The 25,089-nt window shown below is 40.2% G+C and overlaps 1 protein-coding gene across 2 annotated transcripts in view; it reads left to right on the top strand.

Moving 5' to 3' along the window:
* The first annotated feature begins 8,376 nt into the window (after positions 1 to 8,376).
* The window catches only part of TPLATE (ARM repeat superfamily protein), a 142,449-nt gene continuing 125,736 nt past the window's right edge, over positions 8,377 to 25,089 (top strand). The window contains exons 1-2 of one of the 2 annotated variants that reach the window (XM_087690098.1): positions 8,377 to 10,641; positions 10,778 to 11,142. In XM_087690098.1, the coding sequence (XP_087546224.1) occupies positions 8,872 to 10,641; positions 10,778 to 11,142 (2,135 nt within the window). In that variant the 5' untranslated portion in view covers positions 8,377 to 8,871. The remainder of the gene's footprint in view (positions 10,642 to 10,777; positions 11,143 to 25,089) is intronic. The other variant, XM_087690097.1, reaches the window with a different exon arrangement.

Raw genomic sequence — 25,089 nt, 5'->3', positions numbered from 1 at the left:
TCAAACTATGTTCTCCTCTGTCCCCATAGAAAAGAGCTAGTCAACCCTACAAAGGACTTTCTCTATGAGTCGTGCAACACTTGCAACACCTATGGTTAGTACTCAACAAACCTCAAAGAATTTCTGGGTTTTCAACCTACTCTCCTCTAATCATAATCTTATTTAAGAATATTTTTAATTATTTATCTTATTTTATTTAAAAATGGTTTTTAATATTTTAACAGTAAATCAATTATAATCCTTGCTCTACTATTACTATTTATTATTTTAAAGTATCATTCAAATTATAAATATGCATACATTTTTACTAGTAAATAATATTAATTCTAAATTTAGATATAGAGAAAACAATATTATTATGTGCGTGTGTGCACGCGCGTGCGTGTGTGTGATAAGACGATTCTCTTTGGTTATGTATTATTTCTATGATCAAGTTTTTGTGTGTATGCTAGCTAAACAATGAGGAAAGTCCTAAAATAGACATGAGAGCATAAAGAGTGTTTAAGAAACTGGAGCAAGAACGAGGAGAACCTTCTTAGTAAAGATAGGCTATGGTTTCAAAAAAAACCATATGTTCAAAAAAAAAGATAGGCTGAAAATATTTTATCATTTTCAAATAATTTTATAAGAGAAAATTAATGATATGCATAGAGTTCATTAAGGCAAAAGGTCAAGTCCACTTTCACACCGAACACCTTTAATCCTCAAAGTAGATAATTTGTACCGCTTTGTGGATAAGACATGTATGTATGAAAATGGGCTTGGTCTTCTACCTAAGCGAACTCTATGTATATCATCAACTCTCTTTCATTAAGTTTTTTGAAGAGAGGAAAACTCTCATTCGTAAACTTGTTTATTCCTAGGAGTGTATTCAATACGTCGCTAGAATAATTATGAGTAGATGGGTCTAGCAATATATTTGAATTTTTTTAATCGTACTCGAATTCATTATTATTTAAGAATAAATCATTTCTCAATCCAAGCCATATCTTTTTCAGAAAGTTCTTCTAGCTCTTACTTCCACTTCTTGAATATTCATTATGCTATCTTCTCTATTTTGAGACTCTTCTCGCTGAATATCAATGATCCACAATCACTCAATTATAGAGACAAAAGAGATACAATGAGAAATATGTAAGTGCCTCCACAACGATATTGATGCAATGAGAAATATGTAAGTGCCTCCACGAAGATATTGATGCTTGAGAAACAAAGTATGAAATAAACAAATGAACAAGCAATACGAAAATCCATATGTAAGTGCTATTACTATATCGTCTCAACACATATTACTCATTTTTGTGATAAAATGAAATATTGTAATTAAGATTTTGTCTACTTTTAATCTTGTAATGAATACACAATGCATTAATCATAAAAAGGAGAAGTAAACATATCATAATGATTTGAACATTAATAGCACTAATAGTCTAGACATTGATAGTGTAAAACACTCAAGCAAGGATAGCCCTTAGTTCGTATGCAAGCTATTTGGTTCTTGGTTCCATGAAGTTTCTAGAAGATTCTAGAACATTCGAGAAAGCACTAGATGATTTTAAAAAGATTTTAGATAATTCATTGGAAAGTTCAAAAAGAGGCTTGCATCAACATTGCTTATGCCATCACTTATGTGAATGATGTTTATATTATCAATAATGCCATCATCTAGAAGCTTCCCTTATTTGATGAATGGAAGGTGGCTTTTTGCACAAGGTATGGGCATTTGAATATGTTGTCATGCCATTTAGCCTCACGAATGTTCGAATTGTTTTCCGACATATGATGAACGGTATCTTTCAAGAATACTTGAACGACTTTATTGTGATCTATTTGGATGGCATCATTGATGATATAAGCAATGTTGATATAAGCATTGATACAAGTCTCTTCTAGAACTTTCCAAAGAATTATTTAGAACCTTCTTAGAATTTTTTAGTATTTTCACTGAATCTTTTAGAGTGTTTCAGAATATTCTAGAAACTTCATGAAACTAGGGGCTATGCTAGCTTACATATGAACCAAGGGCTATCCTTGCTTGAGTGTTCGTTTTACAAATAGCTTTTATATCACTCTAACATGCAACATAGACACACATGTATATATTGTTTACACATACTTATATTGCGATTTACATGAATAATTTACATTGTAATTTACAGATAAGGCCATTCGGTGCATCCTCAGGTTGCTTTAAGTTGTAACTCACACAAAGTTTTGTGTGTGTGTGTGTGTGTGTGTGTGTGTGTGTGTGTGTGTGTGTGTGTGTGTGTGTGTGTGTGTGTGTGTGTGTGTGTGTGTGTGTGTGTGTGTGTGTGTGTGTGTGTGTGTGTGTGTGTGTGTGCACGCATTGTAATTTACATATTAAGTAATTAATAAGCAAATACAGTATATGCCTTATAAGCAATAAACATAACATTAAAGCACATATTTAACTAACGATAACCAAATGTTAATGAGCTAATATTGCCCAATTTTAGGGACAACATAGTCCAAATAGTATCGAACAATAACTATACCATGGACTAATATTGCCCAAGCTAGGATGCTGGCCCATTTATAAAAGTTCACACAGGTTTGATTGCTATTGTCTAACCCAATCCTTCATATCTCGGATACCTACATCTCATGAAATGACCAAGTACCCAAGATATAAAGCACTTTGTGATTGCCCCAATATTTAACAAAAACCAAAACCAACAAAATAATCAAGGATTATCTCTTGCTCTCACTTGAATAAGCAATTTGATCTTATTTGCACATGGTTCCTTGTTTTTAAGTATGTCTATGAAAAGAGTGGAACTTGACTAATTGAAAATTTCTCAGAACCATCCACTTGATGCATAAGATACTCTCAAGGTTGTCCCATATGAGAGTTCTTCACCTAAGAAGGATGCAATCCCAAGAGACTCACCTAAAAGCTAGAAAAGTGAGAAATGTGGTCAGGTCCCCTATATATAATGGATTTTTAGGGGTTTTAAGACCATCAAAGTTTGTACATATCTCAGTGGGCTTCCGAAAAAGCCTACCCATTAGGATATACAATAACCCCTCCATGTGAACCCGCATAGCAGGTTTCACTTGGTTAATGTTATTAACCTAAAATCTCAAAGTTAATTAGATGTTATTATTATGAGATCACAAAAATGCAATCACATCATCACAATACTTGATGTCTATTGATGCTAATTTGGTGATGTCTCTTGCTGGACATAGCTCAAAAGCCACCTAATGCATTGCTCCGGTCTCCCAATGTTCTTTAGTCTATACTCCTTCTCTGTCATGAGTGTTGGATCTCCTTACATAGTGTCATGATTGGAAATGAATCAATGGGGGTGTGGTGCTTAGTCCGGATGATGCCTTGCCTATCTAAATGTGTAGGCACTTGCACAACTTGGGCTCATATTGGTTGTTAATAATTATGTGTGAGGTTTCTTTTAAGTTCATGGGGTGAGCTAGGTTTTGTTGTTTGATTCTACTACGTGGTGGATTCCTTTTATGGGTATCAATTTTCCTTATGTGTGTCTACCATGATTTTAGGGGTCTTTTAATCTCAAAAAATAACTTAATTTAAAATATTGTTTATTATCTCATATGCAGACATGCTTTCCTTTTTACAAAACCAAGTGCATGCCCAATCCTAAGCAACAATAATTCTACCTTCTTAGTTTCCTGGCTCTCCATTCAAGTTAGCCTCTTAGTTTTCTACTTGAGTTGCTAGTCTTTGGGTGCACTAAGGGCACATCATTGTTTGAGTGTATTTGTTTGAGCATCTAAGGACTAGTCGGGCTTGATACATATTGGGTTCACTGGTCAAGCTCAAGTGCTTCATTTGATTAGGTTGAGTGATGCCTCCACTCTATTGCTAAGTCACAGGTTCGAGGGTTTGATTCAAGGGTGACAATCAATTGCACTTGTGGTGAGGCCTCAAGTACTCACTCCAATATTCCGGTCAATGATAAAGGCCTTAAGTTAGGCAATTCAAGCTTAACATTTAGATTGTATGGACTTGAGCAGCGATTCTCCTCTCAAGTGTCTAGTGTGAACGACCTTAATCTAAATCAAACCCTCTAGACTCAAGTTTATGGTGTGAATGAAGCTTTCCTTACATGATCAAGAGATCACCACTCGAGGGTGACCTATTTAGGTGTTCTAATGTAAAGGGCCTTTATTGTAGTTAGGGCCAAGGGTCCACTCTCTCACTTGAGTGTTTGGTTTGGGGCAAGCCTCTTGAGAGGTTACAACAATTGATGGGTTTGGGCTTCTTTTATGACTTGAGCACTTGAGTGCTCAATCATTCTATAGTCCACTTGTGGGGTCAAGTCTTATAAGTTGAGAGAGGAGATTTGAGTGAGGCACACTCGAGGGCTTTGATGTGAATAGTCCTTGGTTAAGTGGCTCGATTGTTGATTTGGCCAAGCAAGGAACTCGAGTGGTTGGTGCAAATGTATTTAGGTCAATATTATTTTAGCACTCGAATCTTATGGCTAAAGACTGGCTCTCAAGTGGTCTTAGGATTGATTGATTGGGTTCAATGATCAACCAAGTTGTGAAGGGCTTGAGTGAATGCATGTGGGAATGGGCTAAGGGTGAGTCAAGCTCGATAAGTAGCTCTTGAGGGGTCAAGCACTGAGCTATGTGCCCAATGTTTTGATCATGCAAATGGGCCAACATGTGTCAAGTGTTGAGGTTCGACTCAAGGGACCCTCCCTCAATCAAGTGTTTAGTTCCCTACTAGTGCTATTATTAGTACAATGACTAAATGGCTAGAGTTGATTATATCACGGGTTTGAGCCTTGTGCAAGTGACTCAAATATCAATGGCTTCCTTATTGAGCACACTCATGTTAAGGTTCCCCTCATTCTCACACTAATGTTCCCATTGAGAAGGTGTATAAAAATTACAAGCATGGGTTCACTTTTGCAAAAAGAAAGTAAAGATAAAGAGATAAAAGAATCTCAAGTACCAATAAGCGGAGGTGATGCACAACGGTATCACATACATACATACATGGACTAGCATTGAGTAGTGATAGTGGTGGAGAAGGTGATGGTTACATGAATGGAAGTGGCCTCTCAACATTCCTAGAGTCGTTTTGATGTTGCTCAATCATGGCAGTTCAAGCACCTATAGAAAAAATATTGCTCTTATGCTCTCTTGCTCTTGCTATCTTGCAACTTTTCTTTACTCAATTAAGAGTGATTGCTCTATTTTCATATTCACTTTTATGACTCCCCTTTAGAGTGCATGCAAATGGCCAAAAAGTGTATTGCTCAATCAATCAATCGATAGACAACAAGCTTGAGGTGGTCGAGTCAAGTGGAAATGTACATGTCGTTAATAGGGTGTTATGGCCTCAATTGAGGAGCCCAACAATAGTGCACAATTGTTTTGATGATTAACATGTGACACTTCCTTTAATGATGTGCTTTTCATGGCATCCTCAATCATGGTTGATTAACCTTTGACTTTTTATCCATGCTTCAGCTCAAGTAGCTCTTGACTCAAGTGTTTCCTTTCCCTTCTTAACCAATTATCGAGTGTTTCCTCCCTCCTTAAGCCATCATTAGGTGCTTTGGTACTCAATGCTTATGGTACTTGGTCCTCGAGTAATTGAGTGCCCGCAAACTTGAGTTGTATATTGTTGGATCCGAGTAATAAGTGCCCCAAGTGGTCGAGACAATAGCTTTTTTGTGGTTGCCAAATCCATTAGATTTGTCCCCTTTCAATGATTTCCCTATCCTTCTCAATGTAATAAATCCCAAGTACAATCAAGGTGCATGTGCCCCCTTGATTTAATATGTTCAATTATCATTCTCTTTTTTTATTTTTCTCTCTCTTTTGTTTTTGTGGACTCGAGTGGCCTTGTTGAGGCTCGAGCGCTTGACTTGAGTGTAATTGAAAGAAATTTTATACGTTAAAAACATTTTTCTATGCTCTATCACATTGTTTCCAGCTCTATTTTCCTTTGATTCTCTATTGTGCCCCAAGTTGAACACTTCGCATAATACCTCAATATTTTGTGACTTACTAAAATCTATTTTCCCACTAAATTTTCAATGAAATGTAACACAAGAAATTAGCACTTCACTCAGATTTTCATTCATGAAACCAACATTATGCACATTCAATCTCATCCTAGTCTAACCATGCTTATTTTGAAGGCTTGTCTTTCAAGCTTTCTATTCCTATCCACGACGAAGAAGTAAGTGCCCCAGTTGATCAATTTTGCTCGTGTCTTGGTAATGAAACCAAAATGCTAAGCTACCTCTGCACTTAGTATTGAGACATAAGCAAAGCTCCTATTATTTTAGAAGTTCAACCTGCTTCGATAGACTAGCTCTCACCTAGTCGATCTCCTCGCCTTTGTAACAATCAAGTTTACTCTCTCGAGTAAGAAATCAAACTGAATTATTCCAAGATTGAAGTAGATACATATCATGCTCCCTTTCGTTATAGTTGATCTAATCCAAAGTAGAGATGGCCCTCACAATCCTTGTATAGCCCCTTTCACTTCAAGAGCTCAATATATGTTGTAGCCTACTTCAAGCTCATACCACCATGGCAAGAGAATAAGATGATGATGATTTGACGATTGTGATGATGATGGAGATGAAAATGGAGAAGTTTAGAAATGCTTCACTCTATGTTGGAACACGAGGTTAGAAAAGAAGTGGGATTCGAAGTGGATGGTTCTCATGGGGAAAGAATAGAAATAAGAGATATGCTTCTCAAATATCAATGTTGTCTTTGAAATACTCAAAAAGCATTGGAGTTCTTCAATTGAGAGCTATGCTTCTTGAACATCAATGTTGTCTTTGAAATACTAAAAAAGAATGGAGGTAAATTAGTAAGTAGATGTTGGGTTATTGAGGCACTTGGTCCTACATGCTCTTAGATTTGCTAATTCTAAAAGACATGAAACTAGGCATTTCTTGGAACCTCTTGGGAAAGGACATAATTCTATCTCAAGAAATTAAAATGACCAAGACTATAAAACTTCTTGCTAGTCTACTAGCCTCATGTAAAAGAATATTAAGCAATACCAAATAGAGAAATCTTGATATTGAAGTGTGAGAATGAGAGAATATCTTGGGTCGCTAATCATTAATCAACCACTAATAGAAACTATAGGAAGGAGATAGTTTTGGCAAAGTAGGGTCCTAGCAAGTTTGATGATTGCCTTAAACATGATGGGAAATTGAAGACTTTTGAGTTAGCGAAAAAAACTTATGACCTATCTTGCTCTCATGAGTTTTGTTAGGATATTGTAGTGTTCAAGTGTAGGGCTCTTCAATTATCTACTCAAACAACTTCTAGCAACGTATCTTATAATGCTGGTTGCTCTAAATACCAAAATAATAAAAAGCATATTATATGGCAACTATACATAATTCACCAACTAATGTAAAGGGCGGGGTGTGATTCTCGTAGAAGCCATGATCAAAGAATGTCTGGCTAGGAATTGAAATTCCCTCAGAAGGATATAATATTCTTTTGGAGAGTCATGGTTGGGGCTATATTGACTAGAGAAAGAAGTGAGGAGTGCCATGGTTGGGGCTATATTGACTGGTAATTAAAGAAGCAAGGAATGATAGATGGGAAATGTCACTACAATAGTCAAGAGTCATTGTCCCATGGTTGTTAAGCCAAGAGTACATGGAATCAAGGTCTTCAACATGTAAGCATTTTGGGAGATGACCATTAACAAATGCTTTTTGTGTCTTTGGGGAAATGAACTTTAGCAGCAAGTCAAAAGATATTGCTTACCAATCCATTAGGCTCATCACCCTACAATCATATTAGGAAGTTAGAACCAAATTGCTATTTGGTGAAGAAAGATTAGAAGTGACCTTCAAGGCACTATGGTTTTGGGTTTTGGGAAGTCTCATGTAAGCTTGATAAACTTAGCATACGAGATGCAACTAAAATTTTTACGTCTACCTAGTAGCTTTGATCTGAAACTTTTATTACTTGGTTATCATTTAATACAAAACACATTTTTTCACGTCTAAAATTTTGTTAAAAACAAAAAAAGCAGAGGATTTTCAATCTAACAACCCTCCCCTCCTTGTTCCAACACTAAGGTGTAGAACATTGCATGATAAAGGCTAGCTGTAGCCAAAGGGCAATCAAGGCAAGAAGACCAAACCGCGCCCCAAATCACACGGTTGCACTGAGTGTGAACATGAATAGGGGGAAGGGGTTATTCTTTTCCTCTCCATTCCCCCTACTAAACCTTGCCAAAAAGGCGATGTTAACATCATCGTGTTGAGAGGGTTAACTCTTCTCATTCATGGATGGAAGATGTATAGCATTCCCCATACAATCAAACGAAGGTCTTTGACACCTTAATTAAGAGTTGCTTTATTGTTATAAAAACTTATTGCTGAGCAAGTCGTACGACCGCAATGGAACTGCTATTCCATAATCACCCCGTTAGCCCCATTGCCCTTAGGTGTGATGGGGCTCCAAGAGAGTATAGATGGAGAGATGTTTAGTTCTCTTTACAATGCCTGCTACACTTCTTTCTTAAGCTAACGATAGCTGTAGTCTCAGAGATATATCGTGTGCTTCGTTACTGTTTCCAAAAGTAGCCAGTGATTAATATTCTCCGGATCCTGTCTGCGCCAGATCGAGCCGCCGAGGTATTTCATGTATCTGCTAAACACGTCTGATACATCTGAGCGACCTTCCAAATATGCTTACGATTCGTCATGCAATGTGGATGTTCCAAGATCAGGCATGAAATGCCAGACTGAACGCATTCCGATTGCTGGCTTGTATAGGCCTTGAAGCTTTGGACTTTCCAAGAGAGAGGACGGGTGCGTAAGGTGCTCTGGAATTGGATTTATTTTTTGGTATTGTGGAGAAATGAGTTGGGTGGTGGGGAGTAGCAACGCGGTCGTGGCAATAGACGCCATTCTGGTTCAGATCCGGGCCGATTTGGCATCCAATGATGCCCTTCGTCAGGCACAGGCACTCCTGCACGCACTGCAACTTGCAGCCGCAGGCAAAGACATCTCCTCGGTCTCTCGTGCCGCTTGTGACGAGATCATTGCTAACCCGGCCTCAGCTGTGTGCAAGAAGCTGGCCTTTGATCTTATCCGCTGCACCCGGCTAACGGGAGATCAGTGGGAAACCGTTTGCCGAGGCATTAAAAATGACTTCAACTTTCCGGACCCAGATGTTACCGCTGCGGGAGTCTCCTTCCTCGCAGCCATTCCCTCGTGGCGTTTGGGTAAACTCATCAATGAATGCAGCAAAGAGATTTCCAATTGCATTGTTAGTGACAACAACCACCTCAGATATGCTATCACTGAAACCCTTGGGTGTATCCTTGCCCGAGACGACGTGGTGGCCTTGTGTGAGGCAAGTGGCACCCTTTCTGACAAGGTGGCTATTTGGTGGAAGCAAATAGGACAAACAATGCTGGATGTGTCTGATGCTGTCTCTAGAGTGGCGTTTGAGGCCGTTGGGCGCCTTTTCTCAGAGTTTACTACCAAGAGGATGAGCCGTCTGGCTGGTGATAAGCTCACCTCTACTGAGGCTTCCCTTGCGATACGCTCAAGCTGGATTACTGCGATGTGCAAGTTTGTGTGGGAAAAGAGGAATCTGTTAATGGCACGTTCCCTTGTGCTTCCGATAGAAAGCTTTCGTTCAACAGTACATCCCTTGGTATTTTCTATCAAAGCTGTTGCCACTGGCATGGTAGAAGAAATGCAGATCATTTCGGGGGGAGATACTGGCAGTCCTCGAGGTCCAATTGGAGAAAAGGATTTTGTAAATGCGGAGAGAACACTGGGAGTGTCTGATCTTGTTTCTCATTTGGTCCCCTTTCTTTCATCTTTGGACCCTGCCCTGGTCTTTGAAGTAGGTGTCAATCTGCTGTCCCTGGCTGACGTTCCTGGAGGGAAACCTGAGTGGGCGTCAGCCTCCATCACTGCAATTTTAACTTTGTGGGACAGGCAGGAGTTTATGTCAGGTAGAGAGAGCATTGTCCGTGCAGCAGTTCAGAACCTTCAACTTTTGGATCTCAACATGCAAGTCTTGCTCTTCAAGAGGTTGCTTATCATGGTGCGGAATTTGAGGGTGGAAGCAGATCGTATGCATGCTTTAGCTTGTATTTGTCGTACAGCACTGTGTGTGGATTTGTTTGCAAAAGAAAGTGTTAGAAGGGGTCAGAAACCACTGCCAGGAACAGACATTGCATCATTGTTTGAAGATCCCAAGACTAAAGATGACCTGAACAGTGTAAGTAGCTCAAGTCTTTTCAGAGAGGAGCTGGTTGCATGCTTGGTTGAGAGCTGTTTTCAGCTTTCCTTGCCACTTCCAAAGCAAAATTCCTCAGGGACAGAGAGCAGGGTGATAGGAGCTCTTGCATATGGAACGGGTTACGAAGCCATGAGTTGGACTCAAACTGCACTTGAGGTGGTGGAAGTGTGCCGGCCTTGCGTAAAGTGGGATTGCGAAGGTCGAACATATGCCATGGACTGTTATTTGAAACTTCTTGTTAGGCTTTGCCATGTTTATGACACAAGGGGCGGGGTTAAAAAGGTTAAAGATGGTGCATCTCAAGAGCAGATTCTGAGTGAGACACGGCTGCAAAAGCTGCAGCGGGTTCTAGTGAAAGATTTATCTGAGGTAAGTGGCTCCTTGATACGCCACTGGAGTTTTTGTGTGGACTTATATATAGTTTGTAGCATGGTTGTTGGTAGATTAGATGATACTTTTTGCATTGTTTGATGCACAAGCATTTAGGCTGGTTGTTGCTATTCAGGTGGCTACACCCAGATTTCTGGCCAGGTTGATTTGGGCACTTGCCGAACACTTTGACTTGGATGGCCTGGATCCTCTTCTGGCTGATGATCCTGATGATCCTCTGAATATCATAGTTGCAAATGTCCATAAGGTTCTTTTCAATGGTGATTCTCCTCTAAATGCAGCCACGAACAGACTACAGGATGTTCAAGCAGTTTTGCTTTGCTCACAGCATCTTGGTTCCCGCTACCCTAGAGCTGCACAATTGTTGACGAAGGAGCTGGAAGAGTTTCGGTCTTCCTCATTTTCTGACTCTGTAAACAAACATCAGTGCCGTCTAATTTTGCAGATACTAAAGCATACTATAAAATATCCAGAGTTGAGGTATTCTGTCTTCAGAATCCTGCTGTTATTGTGGCTACCTTGTGTTTGGGTTTGTTTGCAATGAGTGTTGGAATGACAATAGAGTCTTAAGGCTGCTTTTGTATTTTTTGAGAAATGTTACTGGTTTTTCTTTTCTTACACGGATAAATGAATGTTTGCATTCTGTTCTCAACGGGGTCTACAGCAAGACATAGAAATTGCACATCATTGGAACTTGGACCTTTGAAATTTTGTAATCTGTTATTGTGTGTTCGGGTTTGTTTGCAACGACTGTTGGAATGACAATATGGTCTTAAGGTTTTTTTTTTTCTATTTCTGCATTAATGGCTGCTTGCATTCTATTTTTCGACAGTGCCTACTGCCAAATGAAGAAATTGTTAGCAGTCATGTTTGTCATGCACTATCATCTCTTGCTTGTGAGCCTCAGTTAGAATTAGACGGGGGCATTAGGAGCTTTGACATGTCTGTCATGTGCTTTGATGGAGGAGGAAGCTCATTCTAGAGTCTGCATTTCTTCTTTCAGTTGGTTTAGGAGTGTTTATCAGTCATTTTCCAGCTTGTACTGCCTTGTCAGACAATATGCAGCCTTCCCAGGAGTTTGTGCCTGCATTAGCTGCCACATTAGCATTTTTTCTCATTTTTTGTGTGCTGCTGATTGCATTAAATGCTGACCGGCCAGGCTGGCACAGGCCGGCAGTTTGGCTGATTCCAGCTATTTATAGGTAGCCTCTATTTGGGGTAGATTATATTCTGCTCTTCTTTGGCAGGTGCTCTGTTTGTTGTTGCAGTCTTCTCTTTCTCCGGTGTGAACAACAGGTTGGATATTCTCCGTCTCCGTCACCGTCATTGTTATTGTCACTATCGGTGCTGCTGTCACCATTTCAGCTTGATCTGGTGCCCTCACCGATGCCTCATGCTGCATGCAGGGATTGACCAGTCCACTACTTTGTATTGAGCATTCTTCTTCAGTCAGTGCTCGAGCCAGAGACAGAAGAACACTACATATGTAGGTGCCTAGCGTACCCCGAGATCCGGGGACGCTTCCACTGCCTGTTCAGAGAAGGATTTGGGTTACTCTCTAGAGTGATGGATTTCAAGGACGGGAGATGCCTTGGGCTCTTCTTGCTGGAAATATGACGCCATAGAGACCACCTCTTCGGGACCTCAGAGCAGAGACAGGAAGCTGCCCAACGATTGGTCACAGAATTCTACCGAGAGCCAACTACCACCCCCACCCTTGAGCCCCCACCAGCCCCATTGACCTTCCGACTGTGGGGGACCACCCTAGCCATAGCCACGGCAAGAAGCAAAGCCCGGCGCCCATGCCCAACCGGCCCCTGCCCCCGCAGGAGGCACATGTTGAGGATACAAGGGATACTATGCCGCCACCGGAGGGCCCTGCCCCGCCGATTCAGCCTCTCGATGTTAGATAGACCCATGCGGGACATTTTAGGATGACCAAGCTCCATGAGCAGTTCCACACCATACTTGGAACACATATGAATTGTACTTAGCCTATATACCATTTTGTACCTACTCAATTAGTTTATCATACTGGGACCTGGAAAGTTTCCTAGACATTTTGTATGTAACGTTTTGGTCTCATAGGCCAACTTGGCCTTTCGTAGACAGTAATATAACTTTCCTTTTCTTTCCTTCTCTCTCTCTCTCTCTATGTTCGTGGTTCTCTTCCTTTGTGCACTCTTACATGGTATCATCGCTGAAGTGAGTACATGGAGTTACTCCATCGAGAGGAGACCCCTCGGGCTAAAAACATAAATTTTCAGTTATCTGCCCGTTGCTGAAAAAGTAAAATTTTTGCATTTTATTGATCCATATGACTTAGGCGGGCCATCTACAATCCTTCCTTCGTAGAGATATAGTCGATTTCCGCTGTTCGGGACCATCTACAGCAAAACACAGATTTTTGTGGGTGTTTGCAGGTGTTGAAAATGTCTTATTACTGGTTCAATGACTCTAATGAGTTTGATGAGGAGATCCCTTATCACTCCTCTGAAAGACGGCATGAGCATCACAAAGATTGGAGGTTCTAGCCTTGTTCTGAACGGGAACCCTCTCTTGAATGGTCACGTGGATCGGAGCAGCCATCTTCTCCCCCTTCTCTCAATGTCTCCCATAGGGTTTGTCGTGTTGGCCCTTGGATGCCTATGATAGCATGATGGCAATGTTAGTACAAGTGCTTGTTAGTCCTTCTCTTCCCAAAGAAGACCGTTTGGATAGATCAAATTATTTGCTGTGGTCCTTGTAAGGTGGAATGCATTCTTGACACCTTCGATCTTTGGGAGTTTGTTATCCACCCTATTCCCCATCTCCTGGAGGATCCGAGAGTGGGATCAATGATGGATCATGTGGCCCTATGGGATCAACTCAATTTTAGCTCTTGATCTTTCCTTTTTATGAGCTTATAGGATTTTGTCCCAGTGCATGTGTGTAGGTTGTGGTAGGCAGCAAATGTTTGGACAAAGCTTGCTTCTTTGTACCATTAGAACACATTTGCCCATTGGATTACTCTTGAGAAGAAATTATAGATGCTCGCTATTAACGACTCTCCTTCCATGCATGATCACATCAACAGATTGGAGGACATAAGAGATGAGTTTTCTTCCCTTGGTAGGATCATCTCTTTGGAGGATATAGCCATGGTTCTCTTGACTCAGCTGCCATCTCTGAAATGCGGTCTTCTACATAGATCTTCTTACATCCAGAATGAGAGACTCCTCTATGGGAGGAGCTTGCCCCACTTGTCTTAGAGCATGATGAGTGTTTGAAAAAGATAGCCAGTGGATCTAGCTTTTACTACAAGTACGGGAGGGGGGAAGGAGAAAACAAAGGCCAAGCCCAAGAAGAAGACACATGAGTATTCTTTAGGCTTTGACACAAATTCAAAGAAGCCACGATGCCCACAGTATGGGAAGGGGACACATCGTGAGAAGTGTTGGAAGAAGTACCCTCACATTCGTTTGTGACCGAAGGATGGATCTATATCATCTGGGCCTTCCTCTACCTCTACAATAGTTTTTACCCAGGAGTCCATGTTCGTTAATATCCATGTGTTGGAGGAGCCTTCTTCAATGGTCGACTCGTCTTCTGAGAGTCCTTGGCTCATTGACAGTGGAGCTTCAAGTCATATGACTCCACGAGGAGATATGCTATAGGATCTTCGTCTACTTGAGGGTCTTGTCACAGTTGGTGACATTTGTTCGGTGCCTATTATTGGTGTTGGCACTTCGTTGCTATTGCCAAATTGTTTTTTACGCTCCATTTTGGAAGTCTGACATGTTCAAGTCTTGGGCTTTCCACTTCTCTCAGTTTATGGCCTTACTAGACTTGGTATTGACTCCCGAGGTTGTCTTGACCGAGTAGGCTGGATTTATTGAGGATTCTTCCTCCGGGGTTGTTTTAGTGACAAGTTGGTAGGAGAGCGGGCTCTATAGGCTTCATTCCACTTCTCTTTTGCAGAGTCCTTTGAGGCAATTGTCTATTGATGTACGCATTCTCGCTTATGCACCATCTATTCCACAAGTTCCTTCCCATCCCCACCCTCTCCTCTTGTGGTTCCCTTGTACCCCCCATCCCTTTCAAAAGGGGATGATCTCGGTGATGCAGTTGTGGATTTCTTGGCCCCTAGTTTTTCAAAGGGGAATTCCCAGGATCGTGAGGAGCTTCTTCATGAGCGGTCTACATTGACGAATTTTGTTGGCATTGGCACTCTTCTTGTCACACTTGGATTTGCCTCTTCTTTGGCCTTCAACCACATCCAGGATTTGAAAGGAGGTGTTAGCAATCATATTTGTCATGCATTGTCATCTCCTACTTGTGAGCATCAGTGTGAGTGAGATGGGGACATTAGGAGCTTTGACATGTAATGTGCTTTGATGGAAGAGGCAACTCATTCTAGAGTCTGCATGTCTTCTTTCAGTTGGTTTGGGAGTGTTTGTTAGTTAGTTTCCAACGTGTGCTGCCTTGTTAGACAGTATCCAACCTTCTTAGGAGTTTGTGTCTGCATTAGTTGCTGCATTAGCATTTTTGCTCTGATGTATTGTTGTTGCTCCAAATGTAGATTTGCAGTTGATTAATTGCTCATGACGAGGTTTGTTTCACTGCCCAGACTTGCCTTAGAGCTGGCATGACTGAAGTCAGTCACATTAGGAGTTGTATCCTCACTGTTATCAATGTGATTTGACACCTTCCGAACACCTTTTAGATTTCAGGTGGGATTTAGCACATGCAGTGTTTGTGTAGAAGGAGTGCCATGTGCATGCACTAGAGTTGATCAAAATTCAGCGTGTGTCTATTACTTCAAATGGAAAGTCAAGGTGATTGTGCTGGTATCCATACACTTGTTGGGTGCCTCAAAATGGCCTATGAAAATTAGTCAACATTTATGGATTGGGGTGGGTTCTGATATGAGTGGAGTTTGTATGTACTAGTGTGAAGCTATATGGGTGCACTAAAGGTGATACTTTCTAAATATGTGATTAATACCTTGATCAGGCATCAAGGGAAATGCTAGAAAGGCCATCCGAGGGATCAATCCATCTCATTCCCAAGGATAATAGTGCTAGGTTAAGGTTGAGCAGCATGCACACACACACACACATACACTCACAATGAACAAGTGAACAACAAGAGAGGAGAGTGCTGGAAGGTCACATCCACTATGTGAGAATGATTTGAAAGTACAATCCCTAAGGTACTAAGTACCACACCCACTGATGAGTGTTCACATGGAGAAAAAGCCCTTCTCCAGCTAGAAGGTAAAAAGTGCATTCACACCAGAAACACGATAAGTGTAATAAATCCCCCTTGAGTGAATGATGTGAACATATACAAGGAATAGGCGGATTAATCTCCAAATGGTATCAAGCCTAGAGCCTTGCAAAAGTCTTTAGAATTCTCTCTAGAGAGAGCTTTTGTTAACACAATCCGCCAAGTTGTCTTGTGTAGGGACATAAACCAAGTCAATCTCCCGTGCATGTATCCTCTCTTTGACATAGTGATAATGCACCTCAATGTGCTTAGTGGAAGCATAAAAAACTAGATTTCTTTCGATTGCCATGGCACTTTGATTGTCAGTATAGATAGGAGTGGGTGACTGCTGTCCCACATTAAGATTGCTTCTTACTCAGCCAAGGAATGCATGAATCACCAAGCATGAAACAATTACCACTAGTAGACATCCTCATGTCAAGACAACCAGCCCAATCCCTGTCTGTGAATGCATGCAAGCAAAGAGTAGTGCCTTTAGGATAAAAAAAGGCCCAATGTCTAAGTGCTCGAGATAATGAAAGACACATTTAACTGGTTGCTAATGCGTAGTACCAAGGGTGTACATAAAGATGAAAAAGGCCCAATGCATGAGCTTTATTGAATATTCAATCATGTATTACACAAATACAATAAGCAGCCCCAACAACCTACTGATAAAGAGAATCATCAAATGGTTCTCCTGCAAAGCATTAAATGGTTCTCTTGCATCCTCAAGTGTAAACATGTGGCTTGTCTCAAGGGGAGTAGAGATGAGCTTGCAGTCTTGCATTTGAAAATGCTCAAGAAGTTGACCGATTTACTTAGACTATTGCAAAATAATGCCTCCCTCAACTACATCAAACTATATGCTAAGATAGTAATTCAAGTGGCCAAGATCTATCACATCAAACACATGTTGCAACTCAGCTTTTAAAGTTGAAATATGTGTCTATGAGGTCTAGTCAACAACATGTCATCCACATAAAGAATGAGAATCAAGAGGCTATCCCTACCTTTGCAGACATAAAGTGTGCTGTCAATGTGTGAATTATTGAAGCTGAGAGCAATGCATATATCTTCTTATATGATGCCCTAGGTGCCTACTTTAAACCATAGAGGGTCTTATACAAACGACACACTTTGCTTTTTGACCCTTTCTAAACACAACTAGGTGGTTGAGTGACATAAATCTCCTCATAAATATCACCATTTAGAAAAGCAATCTTCACATCCGACTGATGCACATGCCAATTATAATGAGTAGCCAAAGCGATGACATCACGAACGGTGGTCATATGTGAAGATTGAAGTGGGTGCAAACGTTTCATCATAGTTAATCCCATGCTATTGGACATACCTTTTGGCAACAAGATGTGCCTTGAAGCAATCAATGCTACTGTCGGATTTGCGCTTTAATTTGTAAATCCACTTTGTGCCTATAGCATCCTTACCAACAAGCAAGTTACATAACTCCCATGTGCCATTTTTGTGAATAGAGGCCATCTCTAATTGCATAGCTACCATCCAATGTTTATTTTGTAAAGCATTGTGTAAAGAAATAAGTTCCTCATTGCATGTAGTATCTATGAGTGCTTGCGCAACTTAAGTTACCTTGTGCATGGTGAGTGGCTGCTCTAGTTCTACTAGGAAGTGGAATGGATTGTTTGTTGTTCCATAATGTATCTAATAGCCATCTAGGGATTGTTTTAGCTTCTCGAATAGTAGCCCTCTCATCAGCCACTTCATAATCAGCAATGCCTTAATCATGGGTTGAGAATCAGATTGCTGTTCAACATGTGTTTGTTGCTATAAACCCTCAATAGGTTGTTGAAGTTGACAAAAATCAAGTGCACTTTGATGAAATAAAGGCAAAAAACTATCAAACATGTCCATAGGCCCCACATTGGGCTGATTTTTGTAGTCCATGAGGGGTTGACCAGCATGTTTAGCAAATACCATATCTCTACTAATGAAAATCTTGGTGGTGGAGGGTTAGTACAAGTGGTACCCAACCTTCACTTTCTATACAAAAACCAATAAAAATGTATTTGATAGCCTTTGTCTTGTAGTTTATGTCTTTGTGGTTGTGGCACCAAAGCAAAATACCAAGTAACCAAAGACATGAATATGTGACACCATTGGGTTGTGGCCATTCCAAGTCTCATAAGGCATGCATTCAGCCAATGCTTTAGTTGGGCTGCAATTCAGCACGTACATTGTATACATGATAGCATCAAGTCAAAACTTTTGAGGCAGCTTATTTTGTTTTAGTATACAACGTGTCATTTCCATCAAAGTGCGTTTTTTCAATCACATCATTTTGTTGAGGTATGTAAGGTGTAGGATACACAATGTGGGCATCCCCATCACTACAATCATAGATATTGCATCGATCCACCTGGAATTTAACCACAAAACCGGCACATGCAATGGTTAAAGTTGAAAGTAAATTTTTCTTTATGCTTGGTATTTATAAAACCTTTTCAAGCATGATAGTTTTCCAATCCATTGCAATAATGGGAATTTGACCAATACCTTGGATTGCATATGAAGTATTGTTTGCACATACAATGGATCCCCCCTTTTGTACATTTGCACATGATTCAAAAATGTGATGTTATGTGCTTGGAAGCTGCATTGTCTAAATACCATGTGCTGCAATTTTCAGCCACTGAAAGACTATGCTCATGTGAATAAGGATCATACGAAAAATGCACAACAAAAGCATACGATTGACTAATATCCAAATATGCTAAATGTGCAATAGTAACCTTTGCATTTGCTGAATTTTCAGCAACACTCATGCCCGGTTGTTTCTTCTTTTCACTTGCTATCCCGTTCTTATTCTTCAATAATATGCCCCTTTTTCTGCAATAATTGCATCTCTTTTTCTTGGCACCATCATCCTTGGTGCTTGAAGAGTTCATAGAAGAAGGTGCTTTGCCTTTACGTTTGTGTTTGAGGGTTGCCATGACTTTCCTTTGTTTCGTTGGTTGGCTGCAAATCGTTGGTTGGCTTCATTGCTCTTCTTGCAATAACAATGATACCACTGCATCAAAGGTGTATGCATTGGCATTTCCTTTTGGAAGTAAGCGAAGTGTAGTGGTAAAAACTCCGATAAGTATTAGGTAAACTAGCCAAGACTATAGATATAAGAGAGGCAATGCATTTTCCTAGGATATGGTGACGAGGGTGAAATGGGGTATAAATTGTGGGATCCTGAGAAAAGGAAAGTAGTACGCAGCAATGACGTTATCTTCTGGGAAGATCGCATGCACAAACAGCCCGAAAAGACTGAGGAGGTCCGTAGGGTTGTATTCCGGGAAGAAATACCTTTTGGACAGCAAAATGTGCCCGCTATACAACAACAAATACCTGTTATAAATGAACCTGTAATTGCAGGAAATGATGTTGGAAATGATCAGCCAGCTATTGCCCATGAAAATGAGCCATTACATGTGCAAGAACAGCCAGGACAGAAAGCTGTTAATGCTGATTTGCAGACTGAAATACCAGGACAGCATGCTGAAAATGAAATTTTGCAGGAACAACCAGCAAACAATGACCATTGGATTCTACACGAGCCTCATTGCGTACTTGATATAATGAAGCAAGCTTATCCAAAGCATCCTTGGTGGTTGTGCATGTTTGTATATGCGGGATAACTTGTCTTTTGCATGAGAGTGCAATCAAAGTATAAGCTTGGGCATCACGCCCATCCCATCTCAATTGATTTTCAATGGGAGGTGTAGGAGGAGCTGGAGTAGAAGATCCACTAGTGATCGTGGATGAGCTAGAAGAACTTGTAGCATTTTGTGTAGTTGAGCCTGTAGGCCTAACTTCTGAACCACATACATAACCCTAAAGCTGCTTGGCAATAAGAATATGCTTTATCATGTATGTCCACATGGATAATTAGTGCCTTGCAATTTGTTTGAGTTCGTCAACATATTGAACAAATCATTTTGCCTTGCCATTATTTGTTGTAAATTTGGTTTTTTTTTTTGGGTTTGGATGGGTGGGGGTTTGTTGAGTGATTAATTGTTGTCCAAAGTGCAAATGTAGGGGTAGCAAAAAAATAAAGCAAAGAAAAGACCCAGAAGTTACAATTTTTCGTAAAATTGATGGTATCGATGAAGAATTTGAATTTGAAAGGGCTTTGATATGTATGCATATTGATGTTGCAGGTGCAATTGGTTTCAATGTTGATGAATTTGGAAAAATTTCACAAAACCCTAAATTTAATTATTAAAATTTGGTGAAATTTAAGCTCAAATGTAAAAATCCCTAAATTTTGGTGCAAAATTGAGTAATTTTTGAGCACCAAATACAAAATCCCCAAAGTTTTGGTAAGATTTGTGATTTTTAGACAAAAGCCCCAAATTCTTGAAGAAATTTGAGAAAAATTGATGTCCACCGTAAAGTCCCCAAAATTTGTAGCTGTTAGGGGCATTGGGCATGAATAGGAGTTGTTTTGTGTGCTTAATGAGGCTTGGGAAGCGTAATAATTAATATTTTGTAGTGTAGGATAGATGTAGCAATTGCGTATATAATGTGAAGTGATTGTCATGAGGCTACTGACTAGGCAATAAGCCCTTAGGCTATTGACGTAGGCTGCTGGGCTTCACGAGAGCTGTTGGATGTGCAAAGTTGGAGATTGACATGTCGAAAGCTAATGGTTCTAGTTACTGCAGTGTGTTAGGCGATGGATTGTAGATTTGCGTAGATTGTTGAGGCCTTTAATGTACATACGCAACGTGGTAGACGTGATGACACCTGTTTGGCATGAGTTGTCGAGTTGAGGATGAAGTTGTCAACTGCACGTGTAGGGTAGACAGAGTCTAGGTGCTGGTAGGGCAGACTGAACAAGCTATCAATGTTAGATTAGATGAGACAGTTAGGATAGGTTGCCGTATGTATCATGATGTAGGCATTAATTTTGATGAGCTGAGTGTTCCCGGTTGGACTCAATTGCAACGTGTTGAGTGGTTGTGGCCTATCGGCAAGGAGAATAGTTGAGTGCGAGGCTCAATAGTAGCTCAGGTAGTGATGGCGGTGGTTGAAATGTATACTTTGATACCTTTGATAACATTGTCAGGTTGGGTACACTAGCATGGCCACATTCACATACTCACTCACAATGAACAAGTGAATAACAAGAGAGAAGAGAGTGCTAGGAGGTCACATCCACTATGTGAGAATGACTTGAAATTACAATCTCTAAGGTAGTAAGTACCATACCCACTGATGGGTTTTCACACACGAAATCATTTTGCCTTGCCATTATTTGCTGTAAATTTTGGGTTTTTTTTTGTTTTTTTTTGTTTTTGTTTTTTTTTTTGGGTTTGGATGTGTGGGGGTTTGTTGGGTGATTAATTGTTGTCCAAAGTGCAAATGTAGGGGTAGCACAAAAATAAAGCAAAGAAAAGACCCAGAAGTTACAAATTTTCATAAAATTGATGGTGTCGATAAAGAATTTGCAGTTGAAAGGGCTTTGATATGCATGCATATTGACGTTGAAGGTGCAATTGGCCTCAATGTTGATGAATTTGGAAAAATTTCACAAAACCCTAAATTTAATTACTGAAATTTGGTGAAATTTAAGCTCAAATGTGAAAATCCCTAAATTTTGGTGCAAAATTGAGAAATTTTTGAGCATCAAATATAAAATCCCCAAAGTTTTGGTAAGTTTTGGGATTTTTAGACAAAAGTCCCAAAATTCTTGAAGAAATTTGAAGGAAATCGATGTGTACCGTAAACTCCCCAAAATTTGTAGTTGTTAGGGGCATTGGGCGTGAATAGGAGCTGTTTTGTGTGCTTAATGAGGCTTGGGAAGCGTAATTATTAATATTTTGTAGTGTAGGATAAATGTAGCAATTGTGTGTATAATGTAAAGTGATTGTCGGCAGGCTACTGACTAGGTGATGAGCCCGTAGGCTGCTGGGCTTTACGAGAGCTGTTGGATGTGGCAAAGTTGGAGATTGACATGTCGAAAGATAATGGTTTTGGTTAGTGCAGTGTGTTAGAGTAGATTTGTGTAGGCTGTTGAGGACTTTAATGTACATACGCGACGTGGCAGACGTGATGGCACCTGTTTGGCGTGAGTTGTCGAGTTAAGGATGAAGTTGTCGAGTGCATATGTAGGGTAGATAGAGTCTGGGTGCTAGAAGGGCAGCCTGAACAAGCTATCAATGTTAGATTAGATGAGACAGTTAGGATAGGTTGCCATATGTATCATGATGTAGGCATTAATTTTGATGAGCTTAGAAGTCATGTTTAAAGTGACCCTTCTTTCCACAATGATGGCATTCAACATCTTTGCCACGTGATTTACTGCGTCCCTTGCCATCATATTTGCCCTTTTGCTGTGATCTGCCCCTAGTATGCAAAGCACTGGAAGACTTACTGGATGCATTGTTCTGCCGATTCATCTCTTCCATAAGTAGAGCACTCTCTACTTCAGCATACAAAAGGATCACATTAGAATTGCTCATAGCAGTCCTGAATGTATCCCAACTCTCTGGTAGAGTGCAAAGCAAGAAAGTATACCGGTTGGACTCAATTGCAACGTGTTGAGTGGTTGTGGTCTATTGGCAAGGAGAATAGTTGAGTGCGAGGCTCAACAATAGCTTAAGTAGTGATGGGGGTGGTTGAAAGGTATGCTTTGATAACACTATCAGGTTGCGTACAGTAGCATGGCTACATTCACGTACTCACCCACAATGAACAAGTGAACAACAAGAGAGGAGAGTGCTAGGAGGTCACATCCACTATGTGAGAATGACTTGAAATTACAATCGATAAGGTACTAAGTACCACATCCACTGATGGATTTTCACACGGGGGAAAAACCCTTCTTGAGCTAGAAGGTAAAAAGTGCTTGTAGATAAGGGAGCGATCACACCAGAACTTAGGAGGAACATGATAAGTGTTATAAATAGGATGGTTAGAGATCTATCACTTTGCTTGGAATTGCTTACAAGATCCTTGCAAAGGGGACTAGTCTTAGATTGATATCCATCCTGCTTAAATAAATATTGTTTAGGAATGTAGTATTCTAGAAAATATCTTCATCTTTTGAGAGTTCACCATACTTGCTGAGGATGGGATTTGGGCTAGAGGAGTTATATCTCTCTATTTCTTAGTGCATAGTCAGATCCTTGTTAGTGGGATTATGTTAGTAGTATAGTCAGCTCATGAGTGAGTTTGGGCCATGCCTAGTATTATTAGCTATTTCAGGCATTTTATTGTGGCCTGTATGATGCATATGTATTTGGGCTCTTGCTTCAGAGTCTATTATTCATCACTTGCACATTTAGTGCATGCCTTGGTGGAGAGAGGAGCTGGTGCCAATGCCCATGCAATGAGTGACTCACTGTTGTATAACTTTTGCCACTTGGCAAAACTTACCCATGCAAGTGGAAAAAACGTTTGAGAGAGAGAGAGAGAGAGAGAGAGAGAGAGAGAGAGAGAGAGAGGAGGGGGGGTTCATTATGATGGAAAATAGGATTAGAAGGCTGCCAAATGCAAGTGGAAAAAACGTTTTTTGGTTGAGAGAGAGAGAGAGAGAGAGAGAGAGAGAGAGAGAATCATTCTAGCCTTGTGTAAGGTGAGAGAGATAGAGAGAAGCTGTCATGACTGCTACAATATTTGACAGGTCATTTTCAACTAGCAAGAGATCCTCTAAGAGCAGATGACATATCTCGAAGAGACTACAACAGTGGGTGACATCAATTTGAGGACTTTTTCAGCCAACCATCATCATATTTGGTGTGTTTCATTAGTGGAGATAGATTTCATGGCTGTCTAGATAGGGCAGTAGCTGATTTCTTCCACTTGTGATGGCAGTCTGAAATTTCCCTCTCTTCAGCATTCTCTCTCATCCTTCAACCATATCTCAAGTTATTTGAGTAGAATTCAAGCATTTGAGTTATTAAACGAAGATATTTTAGTTAATCTCTGCTGTAGACCCTAATTTACAACAAAAATTTGAGTTTTGAGAGTTGCCTGGGGATGCATCCTCATAATTGAGGACCTAGGACTTGAAATCTAGGAGCTGAAATTGAACAATTTCAAGGAGATTCAAGAGGCCAGCTAGCCAATATAAAATTTGGGGCTAAATTTATCTTGCAAGGAGCAGGGTAAAGGCCAATCCCCAAGCAAACCAAGGGGCGAATTGGTTTAAAGGCTTGTTGGTCATTTATAATAGCAAGAGGCACTTAGATTAATGAATCTTAGTGGTAGCCCATCCATTTGCAATCGATGATAAAGAAATACTATAAGGGGTGCTAGTCTTGGGACCACCAGGCTATCCATTGTCCAATGTTAGAGTGTGCATTTTAGTTTATGTGATTTATTTATTTGTTATAATTATTGTTAAATTAGGTTATTACCCACCTTCTCTAAGGAGAAAGGCAAGTTCTAGTTTCAATTGTGGTCCATGCTCTTGATGCAAGATAGAGTACTGTCAAGATCATACATTTTAAGCAAATGTTTGCTTCAAATTGGTTAACTAGTACATTTGAGGTGGATATTGTGACAGCTTGGAACAAATTGGATGCAATGAAATGCAAGAATTTGGAACAATATAGTACATTTTGGGATGCTTTGCTACTAGAGACTTCTTATTGTATGAGTCCTCTCCATGAGTAAGTGGAAAAGTATGTATGTGGGATGCCTAAAGGAATTGGGGATTTTTGCATTCGATCCAACATGTCTAGCTTGTTTCAGCTCATAGAAGCAACTAGTACAACTAATGCTTTGCTGCATGGAAAAGATTTGGGTTTCCAAGGCACGGATGAGAAGTCAAATAAGAAGTTTTCAAGGATTGAGAAAAGGGTCAGATCTGAAAATCATATTGGAAAGAGGCCTAATTAGCAAGGAAAGGGCTAGAAAACAGTGGCACAACGAAGGGAATTAAGGGCTGCAAATAAATGCTTTGTTTGTGCCTAGGAGGGTCACATGGCCAAGGATTGTTCCAATAGGCAACAAGCTGGAAAATCAAAAATCAGGGAGATTCCAAGGGAAAGAAGCCCAAAAGATCCGTTGGTTTGGTGCTTGATGTTGTTTTTTGATCAGCCCAATGATAATGCTATTGAGTTATGGAAAGCATGGGGCAAATTTAGAGAAGAACATGCATTAATCCTCTTTGATAATGCGGCATGAGCCAACTTAATC

This window comes from Lygodium microphyllum, chromosome 12, assembly GCF_053477565.2.
Source record: "Lygodium microphyllum isolate KBCC chromosome 12, Lygodium_microphyllum_v1.1.10, whole genome shotgun sequence".
Classification (NCBI taxonomy): domain Eukaryota; kingdom Viridiplantae; phylum Streptophyta; class Polypodiopsida; order Schizaeales; family Lygodiaceae; genus Lygodium; species Lygodium microphyllum.
The sequence above is the reverse complement of the archived record's forward strand: the minus strand, read 5'-3'. Positions and strand labels throughout refer to the sequence as shown.